The sequence below is a fragment of the Mustelus asterias genome, chromosome 24 (assembly GCF_964213995.1).
Source record: "Mustelus asterias chromosome 24, sMusAst1.hap1.1, whole genome shotgun sequence".
In the NCBI taxonomy this organism is placed as follows: Eukaryota; Metazoa; Chordata; class Chondrichthyes; order Carcharhiniformes; family Triakidae; genus Mustelus; species Mustelus asterias.
The window spans coordinates 4,241,559-4,257,066 of record NC_135824.1 but is presented as its reverse complement, the minus strand read 5'-3'; the positions used below and the strand labels follow the sequence as shown (position 1 = coordinate 4,257,066).

Here is a 15,508-nt window from a genome sequence, read left to right as displayed (position 1 = left end):
TTAGGAGAAATCCTTCCTCTCAGAAGTCATTAGCCTGTGGAATCCTCTTCCCCGAGGCCGTTTGAATCTATTCAAAGCCGAGTTGGATAGATTTTTGATAGACAAGATAGTCAAAGTTTATGGGGGGAGTTTTAAAGGCAACAATGAGGGTGCTGTGTGACCCACCCGCCTGTGGGTAATTAGTTACCCATTAAGGGCCTTTTCCCATCACTCTAGGATTAGATAGGTAGGTCAGGTGTTGCTCATGTCAGTGCAGACTCGATGGGCCGAAGGGCCTCTCCTGCACTGTGCGATTCTATGATCCTGTTTCAACAAGCGACAGAGGAACATGGGATTTAGGAGGAGGCCATTCAGCCCTTCAAACCTGCTCCCCCTTTTGATGATATCATGACTCATCTGGTTGTGGCTCAACTCCGTTTTCCTGTCCCACAAGCTTTGCCGACCTTGTCGATCTAACTCGCCTTTGAATAGATTCAAAGACCCCTCAGGGGAAGAGAATCTCACAGGCTAACGACCTCTGAGAAGAAAGATTTCTCCTAATCTTCATCTTTAAATGGTAGATATCTTATTCCTAAACTGTGTCCCCTGGTTCTAGTCTCCCCCACAGGAGGAAACATTTTCTCAACGTCCACCTCAGGCAGTTTTCACTGATCCTGGTGTGGCGCAGAGCCGCTGGCCTCAGACTGGCCAGTGGCTCTGTGAGGTTGGACTTTCCCCTGGAGATGGACTGAAGTCCCGTCTCACTGAGGACCATCACCTAAAAGTTAAAGAGGGGTGATATGGCCAGATAGAGGAAGCTTCAACCTCAAAGGTACACTGGGGTGTGGAATCAGCATATAATCCAGATCTATGTCTACCCTGTCAAAATGTGGAGATGCCGGCGTTGGACTGGGGTAAGCACAGTAAGAAGTCTCACAACACCAGGTTAAAGCCACCAAGGTGGCTTGTGCTCCCAAATAAACCTGTTGGACTTTAACCTGGTGTTGTGAGACTTCTTATTGTGCTTACCCTGTCAAACCCATCAGAGTTATAACGACTTCTAATACACATCACGTTTTAGCCTTCTTTTTTTCTCTTCACCTTTGTGAAGCTTTTTAACACCTTCTCAGTTGCTTCTATATATTTCCTATAACATGGAAACCAGGTCTGTGCAAGTCATAGAATCCCTACAGTGCGGGAAGAGGCGATTCGGCCCATCAAGTCTGCACTGATTCTCTGACAGAGTGTCTTACCCACTCCCTCTCCCCCACCCGATCCCTGGAGCGCTGCACATTCACCATGGCTAACCCATCTAACCTACACATCTTGAGACACTAAAGGACAATTTAGCATGGCCAATCCAGCTAACTGGCACATCTTTGGACTGAGGGAGGAAACCGGAGCACCCGGAGGAAACCCACGCAGGGAGAATGTGCAAACTCCACACGGACAGTGACCCGAGGTCGGAATTGAACCTGGGTCCCTGGCGCTGAGAGGCAGCAGTGCTAACTACTGTGCTACCATGCCGCCCTAAAACAGCACACCTCGATGACTCAACGCAACTCTGAACTCCTCCTCAGCTCCCTGTCAGGGAATTGAACCCAGGTCTCCTGAGTGACTGGCGCGGATGCGAGCCACTTTACTAACAAGGAACTCCGTAGTATGCTCTAACTAAAATTCTGTGCAAGTTCGACAAAGCTTTAGATGCAAAACTTGGGCTTTTAATTTCGCAATTTCCCACAGAAAGGAAAGATAGTCGTGTCCAAAGCGAAACAACATGATTTAACAATACAAACAAGCTGCAGTTTACGATTAGAATCTGCATGAAGACTGGGATTTTGTCTAAATTGACCTATGCTGACCTAGTTGGGGCAGCACGGTGGCACAGTGGTTAGCACCGCTGCCTCACAGCGCCAGGGACCCGGGTTTGATTCCCAGCTTGAGTCGCTGTCTGTGTGGAGTCTGCACATTCTCCCCATGTCTGCGTGGGTTTCCTCCGGGTGCTCCTGTTTCCTCCCAGAGTCCGAGAGACGTGCTGGTTAGGTGCATTGGTCGTGCTAAATTCTCCCTCAGTGTAACCCGAACAGGCGCCGGAGTGTGGCGACTAGGGGATTTTCACAGTAACTTCATTGCAGTGTTAATGTAAGCCTACTTGTGACACTAATAAATAAACTTTAAACTGATTTCTCCCATGGTGTCTTGCCCTCAGTTAACCCCTGTGAGCTGCACTGCCGCCCTGCAGACGGTTACTTTTCAGAGAAGATGTTGGATGCTGTGATTGATGGAACGCCATGCTTTGAGGGAAATGCCAGCAGGGACATGTGTATCAATGGCATCTGCAAGGTACTGAGTGATTGAAAACAAAAAGGAGGGAAATTATTTTGATTTGATTTGATTTATTATTGTCACATGTATTAACATGCAGTGAAAAGTATTGTTTCTTGCGCGCTATACAGACAAAACATACTGTTCATAGAGAAGGAAACGAGAGAGTGCAGAATGTAGTTTTACAGTCATAGCTAGGGTGTAGAGGAAGATCAACTTAATGCAAGGTAAGTCCATTCAAAGGTTTGACGGCAGCAGGGAAGAAGCTGTTCTTGAGTCAGTTGGTATGTGACCTCAGATTTTTGTATCTTTTTCCCGAAGGAAGAAGGTGGAAGAGAGAATGTCCGGGGTATGTGGGATCCTTAATTATGCTGGCTGCTTTGCCAAGGCAGCGGGAAGTGTAGACAGAGTCAATGGGTGGGAGGCTGGTTTGCGTGATGGATTGGGCTACATTCATGACCTTTTGAAGTTCCTTGTGGTCTTGGGCAGAGCAGGAGCCCATACCAAGCTGTGATCCAACCAGAAAGAATGCTTTCTATGGTGCGTCTGTAAAAGTTGGTCAGAGTTGTAGCTGACATGCCAAATTTCCTTAGTCTTCTGAGAACGTAGAGGCGTTGATGGGCTTTCTTAATGAAGTGTCAGTATGGGGGGACCAGGACAGGCTGTTGGTGATCTGGACACCTAAAAACTTGAAGCTCTCGACCGTTTCTACTTCGTCCCCATTGATGTAGACAGGGGCATGTTCCTGAAGTCGATGACAATCTCCTTCATTTTGTTGACATTGAGGGAGAGATTATTGTTGCCGCACCAGTTCACCATGGGAAATGGGAAGAAACCTTCCATGTATGTTTGGGTATTGAGCAATAAATTACAGTCGGAGGCCCCAGTAGCGAGGTTGCAGATCTTACAATGTTGATCGAGCTCAGAAAGCCTCAAAGTGCCAAAGCATCGAATGAAAATGCCAATATGGGCTCCATAATGAGGGTTCAGCAGGTGATGCCCAACCTTTGTCTACATAGCAGTGTCATTGTGCCAAGTGTGCCATGCTTGTATGACATGTTCAACTTGTCTGGGACAGACGGGTGCCAATCGAGCTGATCTCAATTAGACACAAAGTGGGTGAAATTATTAAGATAAAGGCAAAATACTGCAGATGCTGGAATCTGAAACAAAAACAGAAAATGCTGGAAAATCTCAGCAGGTCTGACAGTATCTGTGGAGAGAGAATAGAACCAACGTTTCCAGTCTGGATGGGTCATTTTTGTGGGCAAAATTATTCTTTGACGAGAGGTGAAAATGGGCATGGAAAATTTGGTGGAGGGGGAGAGAAGGTAAACACAGAAACATAGAAGATAGGAGCAGGAGGAGGCCATTTGGCCCATTGAGCCTGTTCCGCCATTCATTACGATCATGGCTGATCATCCAACTCAATAGCCTAATCCTGCTTTCTCCCCATAACCTTTGATCCCATTTGCCCCAAGTGCTATATCCAGCCGCCTCTTGAATACATTCAAAGTTTTGGCATCAACTACTTCCTGTGGTAATGAATTCCACAGGCTCACCACTCTTTGGGTGAAGAAATGTCTCCTCATCTCCGTCCTAAATGGTCTACCCTGAATCCTCAGACTGTGACCCCTGCTTCTGGACACCCCCACCATCGGGAACATCCTCCCTGCATCTACCCTGTCCAGTCCTGTTAGAATTTGATAAGTCTCTATGAAATCCCCACCCCCTTCATTCGTCTGAACTCCAGCAAAAACAATCCTAACCTAATCAACCTCTCCTCACACGTCAGTCCCGCCATTCTCGGGTGTCTGTTTCACCTGATTCCCTCAAAAATTAAAGACTGGTTTCACACCCAAGATGCCGGCTGGGTGTTAATCAGGATTCCCATGGCGAAGGACCCTGCGGCAATATTTTCTGGAATGCTTTGCAATTGGAGTGATGCCCAGTTGTGCTGGTGAGTCAGGGACTAATGGAACTGAAATCCCCAGGGACTCTGTTCCAGAGGTTGAAATTTCCTTTTGAGTTGGAGCAATGTGCAGAAGAGATAACGGCCGCGACTCTGTGAGAAAGAGCTCTCTTGTAAGAAACTCGTTTAAGCTGAAGATTGGGTCCATTGTCCGGTTACTTCACTGACACTTGCCATTTAGATCTTTACGGGTCAGATGCGCCATCCAGAATCCAGACAGATAACCGTTGCTGTCTGCAGCTCGCTGGAGTGAGAAAGCTCTTTCATGCTGTTCTGGCCGCAAATTAAGCGATACTTTGCAATAATTGCTGTAGAGATTTACAAAGTGGATCATATCAATAGCACAAAGGGAATCAAAACAGAGCATGAATGGAATAATTGAACTGGAACGCTCACCGCTGCCTTGTTATGACAATTTGTGCAACCAGATAAAGGGCCATTGCTGTGATAATGCAATTCTGAGCGTACTTACACTGTAGCGATCATCAGTGCCTGATTCCAAATGTACTGCCGTTCATTATTGTGGAGATTAGGCGCACTGATTGCATTTTTGTAAGAGATCTGTTTGTTTTTGCATTTTACACTCCCTTTGATTCACTCATTTTCTGACCAATTTAACAGACCCAGGCACCAAGATTTAGGTGTTTATTTTTGCGTTTAAGCCATTCCAGAAATCTGGACAAGGTTACCCTCGTGAATTATTGGTTCAAATTGACCCCAATCTTTAACATTGAGCTGTTATCTACTCAGACAATTATCCAGGAAAAGATAACTTTTAAGTCAAGTAACCCAGCTCACGTCTTGCCTGTTGTGCATCTTTTCCACATAACTGAAGCTCCTTGGTATTTAACGCACACCCGTGGAACCCCAGAAGTTATTACTCAGAGTGTCTTGAGGAGAAATTAAGGCAATCATTGACCTGGAACAAAAAGTTTGCGAGCAACTAACGGCTGACCTCTAAATGACCCTCGTGGTTTACAGACATTCTTTAATTAAGTGCATTTGTCAAATTTTAAATCATTTTCCCATGACAGTACCTCAACAGTTGCCTTAAAGGGACAGGTCCGATTAGAGGTTTAAGTTTATTTATTAGTGTCACAAGTAGGCTTACATTAATGAAGTTACTGTGAAAATCCCCTAGTTGCCACACTCTGGCACCTGTTCGGGTACACTGAGGGAGAATTTAGCACCTAACCGGCACGTCTTCCGGACTGTGGGAGGAAACCGGAGCACCCGGAGGAAACCCACACAGACACGGGGAGAGCGTGCAGACTCCGCACAGACAGTGACCCAAGGCCAAATTGAACCTGGGTCCCTGGCGCTGTGAGGGGGCCGTGCTAACCACTGTGCCACCGTGCCGCCCAATAAAATAGAAGCTAGATGTACCATACTGAAGTCCTTCACTTAACTGTGAGAAAAGTGAAATGGTGTTCCTTCATGTGTAATAGGTGGATAGGTGATTAGCAGTAGTCCACCCTCGGTATCTCTCCCTCCATTAGAGGGAAGCCACTGGTTATATAGCTTAAGGGGCACCATTTCACATCCACTATGAATAACCCCAATCCTGTATCTGGTGTGTCTTTATCAGGATCTGGGGCAATATCTATTACAGGAAACAGGGTTCTCCTCTGCTGCCTAGAGAACAAATAATAGGCTTGACTTGTCTCCTTTGGAGAAGGCCAGTATTGAGTGGGTCAACGCGGTCCTGCCCCAGGATCAGTAGAAAGTACGAAGTACGTAGTACGAAGTAGAAAGGGTCGAGAGTTTCACGTTTTTAGGTATCCAGGTCACCAACAACCTGTCCTGGTCCCCCCCCCCTGCCAACACTATAGTTAAGAAAGCCCACCCACGCCTCTACTTTCTCATAAGACTAAGGAAATTTGGCATGTCAGCTACGACTCTCACCAACTTTTACAGGTGCACCATAGAAAGCATTCTTTCTGGTTGTATCACAGCTTGGTATGGCTCCTGCTCTGCCCAAGACCGCAAGGAACTACAAAAGGTCGTGAATGTAGCCCAATGTAGATACACCCACAGAAAAAGTAAAGTAAAAGTTGTGAAGTTTATTTATTAGTCACAGGTAAGGCTTACATTAACACTGCAATGAAGTTACTGTGAAATTCCCCTAGTCGCCACAGTCCGGCGCCTGTTCAGGTCAATGCACCTAACCAGCACGTCTTTCAGAATGTGGGAGGAAACCGGAACACCCGGAGGAAACCCACGCAGACATGGGGAGAACATGCAAACTCCGCTCAGATCAGTGACCTAAGCCGGGAATTGAACCCAGGTCCCTGGCGCTGTGAAGCAGCAATGCTAACCACTGTGTTACTGTGCTGCCCACAATGCTGTTCATAGAATTTACAGTGCAGAGGGAGGCCATTTGCCCCATCGAGCTTGCACCGACAACAATCCCACTCAGGCCCCATCCCCGTAACCCCACATATTTACCCTCCTCATCCCCCTGACACTAAAGGCAATCTAGCATGGCCAATCAACTTAACTCGCACATCTTTGGAGTGTGGGAGGAAACTGGAGCACCCGGAGGAAACCCACGCAGACACTGGGAGAATGTGTGAAGTCCACACAGTCAGTGAGCCGAGGCCGGAATTGAACCTGGGTCTCTGGCGCTGTGAGGCAGCAGTGCTAAACACTCTGCCACCATTACAGAGGGAATTCCAGGATTTTAACCCAGTGACAATGATGAAATGATGATTCCGTGCTGCGTTTAGTCGAGTGACTTCAGTCAATCGATCACTCAGTTGATTCTGTCTCTTTAGAATTTAATTAAAACAGGATACTTGATCAAGGATTGCAGTTGGTGAGTGACAGAGAGCTGTTAAAGTATCGCATAGTATGATTGGTGAAAAGAGTTAAAATCTGCATCTCAATTCTCAGTGTGTAGAATTATTTTCAATGGGAAGGAATTAATATTTAAACGAATTAATTGTAAATGATAAAGTCGAGTTATAAGACTCAATAAGATCAAATGGTTGGGGGCAGAGTTAATTAAAGCTGATTTAACACAAGAGCAAGAAAATGAGTTGTTTTTTTTAGAATGAAAAGGCTTGCCAAAAGAAAACTCCATAATCTGAAGTACCCCCAGGACAAATGGTAACTTGGATTTTCTGTTACAGAATGTAGGTTGTGATTATGAAATTGATTCCAATGCACTGGAGGATCGCTGTGGAGTTTGTCAGGGAAATGGATCCACGTGTGAGACAGTGAAGAAGACATTTGATAAAACTGAAGGGCTGGGTAAGATTGTTCTGTGCTTTTAACACTAACTCGTGGTTATATAGTGCCTTTCCCATCCCGGATGTAATCTGATAAAGGCCGGAATTTTCTGGCTGTACACACTGATGGGCTCTTCTGGTCCCGCCGGCAGTGCACCCCCCCCCCCCCCCCCCCCACGCCCCAGCGGCTGGACCTGAAGCTCCCGTCACCGGTGAACAGAATGCCGCCTCCTGCCACAAGAAACCAGAAAATTTCCCCCCCCCATCCCCAAACATTTGTCACTCAGCTACGGGAGGAGATATTAGAACAGGTGATCAAATGCTTTTAAGGAGCATCTTAAAGGAGAGAGAGAGGTGGAGAGGTTTAGGGAGGGAATTCCAGAGTTTGGTCCCAGATGACTGAATGCACGGCTGCCAGTAATGGGGCGAAGGAAGTGAGGGACGCTCAGGAGGCCACAGCTGGCGCGATGCTGGTATCTGTCGGGGCTGGAGTAGGTTAGAGATTCGGGAGGTGTGAGGACATTGAGGAATTTGAACACAAGAATGAGATTTTCTCAATTGAAGCATTCGAGGATCGGGAGTCAGTGTAAGCCAGCAAGCACTGCAGGTGATGGGTGAACAGGATTGGTGTAAATTGGGGTACGGGCAGCAATGTTTTGGATATTTAATTTTCCAAACGTGACAGAATCCATTCTCAATATTGTGTTGAATCTCAGTGACATCCATTCATGGGTCTGGCACACACCATTGACCTTCTTAACTCCATGTTTCAACCTCTTCCTCATAGGGAGTCGCTGATTGTGGCTTTAAAGGGACAGGCTAGATTAACCATCTCTCTGATTTCCATCTACACTCACAACCATGCACCAGTCAGATTAGTAGAATGTTATCGGCTGGAGAAATTACACACTAGGCCAGTAGTTGCTGGAATGTAAGGTTAAAGTGTGACTTAGTTAAGAGTTTTAGCAATTTGGACTGGGATTGATTGGGTAGATGGAGATTTCCTGATGGTGAAGGAATCTCGGACAAAGGGTCATGACCTTAAGCTGGGCCACGCCGGAGAGAATTTAGGAAACCCCCTGTTCATTCAGAGAGTGATGTGTGGAATTCTCTCCCACACAAAGCTATCAATGCTGGAGACCAATGAATAATTTGAAATCTGAAGTTGCTAGGCAAGGAGTTGCATAGGTCATGGAGCCAAGGCAGGTGGAAAGAGTTACAATAAAGATCAGCCATGGTATTGAATAGTGGAGTAAGAGTTTTAACAACACCAGGAGTTGTTAAAACTCTTACTGTGTTTACCCCAGTCCAACGCCGGCATCTCCACATCATTGAATAGTGGAACGGGATCAAGGGACTGAATGGCCTCTTTTCCCTTTCTGTGATCATAGAGGACCAAAAACGAAAAGCATTCAGTTGTTCTGATGGTCGGTCTTCCAGAGCGGCGACTAACTGGAACAGACAGCCTTAGTTTCCTCATTGTGTTAGGTTAGGCAGTCATGAGATAAAGCACAGCGGAACTCAGGAAGAGAATATTAGTTCCTGTTACAACCTTTGGGAAATGTGTGGATGATGGTAAAACAGGAAACAGCACATTTGCAGCATGATTTACATTCTGTCTAAAGTTCTTCTCCATTGAAGTTAATTATTTTCCGAAACTAATTCCATCTCCTGCAGTTTATTGATTCAAATGTGAAGACTGACTGTGGGGGATTGTATCAGAGGGAATTACAGCAGGAAAACATCCCTGATGGAATTCGGTATATAATTGGCGCTTGGATGATTTGCAAAATAAGTAACATTCCGTCACTCCTGGAATGAATTAAAATATATCTGGTTTTTCTCTGGGTTTGGGGTGAATTTCGAGAATCCTGAAATGGTTGATCAAGGAATTAGATAGCCCCTGAGTGAGACCTATTGATGAAGCCTATTATAACAGAGCAGAATGTGCACATTTATCAAGGAAAGGTGGGACACGTGGCTGGTATTGAACATCCGGGTGAAAATCTTCTTGGGTAGGATGTAAAATAGGAATATAAATGGGGTGATAGAGAGCCATGATGTGGAGTTGCCGGCGTTGGACTGGGGTAGGCACAGTAAGTAGTCTCACAAACACCAGGTTAAAGTCCAACAGGTTTATTTGGTAGCATGAGCTAACGGAGAGTAAAACAGAGAATAATGAATTGGTGCTATGTAAAACCCGCTGCTAATTCGCTCTAAAATTAAAGCAAAATACTGCGGATGCTGGAAATCTGAAATAATGCCGGAGAATGCTGGAAAGCCTCAACGGGTCTGGCAGCACCTGTAGAGAAAGGAGAGCAATATTGGACTCAACATTAAGTCTGTCTCTCTCTCCACAGGTGCTGCCAGATCTACTGAGTCTTTCCAGCATTTTCCGTTTTTATTTCTGATTCACAATAGCATCATGCTGTCACCCAAGATGCATTTTACCCTCACTGTCCTGATTTGCATCTGTTTCCAGTGCGTTCTGAATGGTATAGCCGGGAACACGGTGATAATTCCCACTTTGGGTTTGCTGAGGACTGTGCCATAAATCTCGCTCTGAACAGAAAGCCCCATTCCTCTACCACCATGCCAACATGGCTAATAATGTAGGTTTGGCAGAGCCTGCCTCAACACCGGCAGGTTTGGGTTTTTTTTGGATACATCATGGTGAGTGGTACCGGAGCAAGCCTTTACAAACTCCATCACCCAATGCTTTAAAGCATATCTTCACCTTTGGCCAATAGTGGGAGGGGGGTCAGGTACAGCATGACAATGATGCAAAGTTAAATTACTTGCTATTCCCAGCAGGTGCCTCAATTCCAACTTCAAATAAGGGAAATTACAGTGCCAGAATCCGTGTTTGCTCACTGTAACGATATAAAAGTTTAAGAATGCTGGTTGGATGGTTCTGCTTGCGGGTGTCAATTATCTTTTAAAAATGGATCTCATTTGTGTTGCTCATTGATGATTGGGAAAAAAGTACTTTCGAAATTCAATTCCTTCCCCCACCCACCTCACCCTCACCCCCATCCCCCCCCCCCCCCCCTTCACCCACCGTCCCCGAAAACCGCCACCTCTGTTTTAGTAACTATTCTGAGTTAGATCCTACGTTTGTCTAGTTTCGGAAGAACTGAACGCTTTGCCTATTTTGAAGTTAATGCTGAACGAAATTGCCAATTTTTCATTTCAGCAGAGCAGGTGGAGAGATAATTGCGTGTTAAGCTTTGCATACTTCCGGCTCTCATTAATTTCTATGCCATACGGGCAATTTTCACAGGAGCCCTTTTATTGAATTGTTATCCGAGTGGTGACCGTTAAATAAAATTCAGTTAGTCACAACAGAATGAAAATTGGTTTCAACAAGCAAGCAATTTCCAAACGTGAATCAATATCAGCTTGTCTGCGTTGAACATCCCTGCAGCCATATCGGGATCAAGCTTAGAGTTAACCTGATGCAGTTGTAAGGTCCAACATGAAGTGAGTCTGACCAATTCTCCAACAAGTTCTTGGCAGGCAATAGTCTACATCGTGGGAGAGGAGACATTTATATCCGACTGGATGTTCCTTGATATCAGTCTCCAAAGGTTGAGGTCAAGTCTTCGTAGATCTATTGGATATTTAGGATGCGTGTTAGTATTTAAATACACCTTTAAAATATCACTTACAGCCAGACACTGGAGGATGTAGGTTGGGCATTCTAGTACACCTGAATCCTAAATTTAGTATTTAGGTTGTTTGAACCTTTCAAATCCTTCACAGTTTATGACTTTTGTGTGGCCTCTCTTATTGTGCCAAAAGGTAAAACAACCCCACGTGAGGAGAAGGTGATCAGAACCTTTACATTATTAATAACTCAGTTTAGAATTTTGAAAGAGAAATGAAAAGCAGTAAAAACTAAATGGTACCATTTTAAAATCTGGGTAGTCACTTAAACATTTGGCAGCATCAGACCAATACTGTTTGGTGGGACGGGGTTGTTTAATGGGGACAGATTGTTTTCAATCAAGTTGTCCCGATTAAACCCCTTCCACTCTATCTGAAGCCTAGAGGAGCTGGGGTCCTATTTCAGAACGATTATATATTTGACATATGGCCACAATATGTCTTCAACTTCCAAGTGCTCTGCAAAAGGACAGAAACATCTTAAGCTCTGTCAGCACTCAGCTGATGTAAGTTACATTCCAGCGAGCAGCAATCAATGAAACTTGTGATTTGGTTTTGATTAATAACTTTACAGAGAAATTAAATCAACATATTTAAGAGCAGCGTCTCGTCTCACAGAATAATAGGATCACAGCGTAGAAGGAAGCCAGTCAGTATGTCTATGCTGACTCTTTGAAAGAGTTATCGAATTATGATCAAATTCGCCCTATTCCCACATTCTGGCCCCATATTCCTGCAAATTTATCCCCCTTCAAGCATTCATCCAATTCCCTTCTGATAGTTACTCATGAATCTGCTTTCAAGCAACCGGCCCCAGATCACAACAACTCATTACCCAAAAACAATTCTCTGGAATCCCCAATTCATAGAATTCCTACAGTGCAGAAGGAGGCTATTCAGCCCATCGAGTCTGCACCGACCATAATCCCACCTAGCCCCTAACCCGGAACCCCACATATTTACCCTGCTGGACCCCTGACACTAAGGGGCTATTTAACACAGCCAATCCACCTAACCCGCACATCCTCGGAGTGTGGGAGGAAACCAAAGCACCCGGAGAAAACCCACTCAGACATGGGGAGAATGTGCAAACTCCACACAGACAGTGACCCAAGGCCGGAACTGAACCCGGGCCCCTGGCGCTGCGAGGCAGCAGTGCTAACCACTGTGCCACCGTGCCGCCAATTTTTTCTGCTAACTGCCTTGTATCTGTGTTTTCTGGTTAGTGACTTGCCCCCTCAGGAGATTTTTTTTTTACCACCTTTATTCCACTCGTGAAGTAGAATTCCAATATTGGATCATGATTCTGTCATTGGCACTACTATTCACAACAAAAATAGTTTGAGATCCGCAATGTAATCTTGAAGAACAATTTTGGAGTTTCTGTTGATTTTACAATTACCTACATCATTTATTTAAAAAATTACACCTGTACACATTTCCTGTCAACTTTTTCTATTATAAATGACTACATCCATATTCATCATTGGAAACCATGGCCAGGATTTTCAGGCTCCGTTGTGGCGGAACTCTCTGAGGGAGATTTTCACAGGAACAATGAAGCAGCCAAAAATCATAAGAATATAAGAAATAGGAGCAGAATTAGGCCACTCGGCCCAAGTCCGCTCCGCCATTCAATCATGGCTGATTTTTTTCTCATCCCCATTCTCCTGCCTTTTCCCCATAACCCCTGATCCCCTTATCAATCAAGAACCTATCTATCTCTGTCTTAAAGACACTCAATGACCTGGCCTCCACAGCCTTCTGCGGCAAAGAGTTCCACAGATTCACCACTCTCTGGCTGAAGAAATTCCTCCTCATCTCTGTTTTAAAGGATCGTCCCTTTAGCCTGAGGTTGTGCCCTCTGGTTCTAGTTTTTCCTACTAGTGGAAACATCCTCTCCACGTCCACTCTATCCAGGCCTCGCAGTATCCTGTAAGTTTCAGTAAGGTTCAATCCATTGATTCTCAGTGAGGCTGGAAGACCCGCTGGTGGGAACGGCCCAGGCTGTGTCAATCTGTCATACTGTAGTTACACCTTTCCTCCCCCAGCACGGGCAGTATTACACCACCACTGGCAGGAGGGTAGAAATGCAACGTGACATGTTTACATAGACAATTCCCATTATAAATGTGAATATAGGAATCTATAATGGAAATATAAAAATAAATTCAGAATGTGTGCCTTTTTAAGATCAGGATTAAATTTCCTCTGTGCACCCTTGGACAGTTATCTCTTCCAGTGCAATCCTGCTTCACCCAAAGGTCACACGTGAGCCAGGATTTTACAAGCACTCACACAGGGTGGGATATTACGGTCCTGTCAAAGTAAAGGTGGTGGCGGGGGGCATGCCATGGCGGGGTTGTAAGATCCTGGCCACGGTCTTGATTCTACCTTTGTAATGCCACAGGACATAACTAAATCCTACATAATATGAGGAAGGCGTTTACTTAGCCAGTGGCATATCACTCCGATATGTCCAGAGCAGACATTGGCACTGGGAAATTTTATAGAACCATCTTATGTCCAGGGAGGAAATTGAACATGATGTGGAAATATGTACATTTTGCATTGAGGGTGTAAAATGAGGCTTCGCCAAATCATTTGCTTTAAATACACCATGAAATTCAAAGAGGGTTTGGGGAATGGGTTGATTGGTTGAAAAAAGTGAAGGTTTCAACATCAATAACAACTTGCATTTCTGCAGCACATTTAATGGAATAAAACATCCCCAGGAACATGATCAAGCAAACATTGACACTGTACTGAAGAAGGAGACAGTTGGCTGGGTAACTGAAGGATTGGCTGAAGGGAAATCTTTAATGAAGGGGAAAATGGCAGAGACAGAAAGGTTCCAGGAAGGAATTCCAGAACTTGGGGGCTAGCCATCCACAAGACACTAACAATAAAGCAGTGGATGCTGAGGATCCACAAGAGGGTAAGATGTTTAACAACAACAGGTTAAAGTCCAACAGGTTTATTTGGTAGCAAAAGCCACACAAGCTTTCGGAGCCTTAAGCCCCTTCTTCAGGTGAGTGCATTAATGCTCTCTCCACTCACATTGTTTGTATCTTAAAGACTGGATTAGCTGTAAGTATTCGCATTCCAACCATTATTCTGTAAATTGAGTTTGTAGTTTATATGCCCTATTTGTGAACAGAATTCCCACTCACCTGAAGAAGGGGCTTAAGGCTCCGAAAGCTAGTGGCTTTTGCTACCAAATAAACCTGTTGGACTTTCACCTGGTGTTATTAAACTTCTTACTGTGTTTACCCCAGTCCAACGCCGGCATCTCCACATCATGATCCACAAGAGGCCAGGGTTGGAGGGACACACAAAACCTGGTTGAATGAATGATTGGTTCCCAAGTAATTGCTTACTGATGCAGCAAATGCTGGCTCGATACATTCAAAACTTTGATAACTAGAATCATAGAACCCCTACAGTGCAAAAGGAGGCCATTCGGCCCATCGAAGCTGCACTGACAACAATCCCACCCAGGTCCTATCCCCGTAGCCCCACGTATTTACCCTGCTAATTCCCCCGGGGACAGTTTAGCATAGCCAATCCACCCAACCCACACACCTTTGGACTGTGGGAGGGAAACCGGAACACCCGGAGGAAACCCACACAGACCCGGGGAGAACTTGCAGACTCCACACAGCAGTGACCCGAGGCTGGAATTGAACCCGGGTCCCTGGCGCTGTGAGGCAGCAGTGCTAACCCGCTGTGCCACTGGAGTTGAGGAAGGACATTGGTGAAGATGTGATCAGCCCTCACCATCATGGATAATGCAGAGAAGTGCAAGTAGCATTGGCAATCTTCTAGGATTACAGGGAATTGAAAACTAATCTCCAGGATACTGCTGTGAACAACTCTACGGAGGAACCACAGAGGCAATGGTTAAAAAATAGTTTGTCTTTCATTGTATTTGCACATTTTGTTTATTGGTGGGGAGGTCTGTTTGACTCTGTGATGCTGTTCAAGGTTCCAAGGACCATGTCCAACCAGCATTGCAACTTGGGGGGCACAGTGGTTAGCACTGCTGCCTCACAGCGCCAGGGACCCCGGTTCAATTCCCAGCTTGGGTCACTGTCTGTGTGGAGGTTGCGCATTCTCCCCGTGTCTGCGTGGGTTTCCTCCAGGTGCTCCGATTTCCTCCCACACTCCAAAGATGTGCGGGTTGGGTGGATTGACCATGCTAAATTGTCCCTTCGTGTCAGGGGGATTAACTGGGTAAGTGCATAGGGTTATGAGGTTAGGGCCTGGGTGGGATTGTAGTCAGTCCAGACTCGATGGGCCGAATTGCTGCCTTCTGCACTGTGGGATT

The 15,508-nt window shown here is 45.5% G+C and overlaps 1 protein-coding gene across 1 annotated transcript in view; it reads left to right on the top strand.

Moving 5' to 3' along the window:
* LOC144511169 (A disintegrin and metalloproteinase with thrombospondin motifs 7-like) overlaps positions 1-15,508 on the top strand; it is a 200,445-nt gene that overhangs the window by 92,005 nt on the left and 92,932 nt on the right. Inside the window, exons 13-14 of the mRNA XM_078241199.1 lie at positions 2,189-2,322; positions 7,411-7,531. Of these exons, the coding sequence (XP_078097325.1) occupies positions 2,189-2,322; positions 7,411-7,531 (255 nt within the window). The remainder of the gene's footprint in view (positions 1-2,188; positions 2,323-7,410; positions 7,532-15,508) is intronic.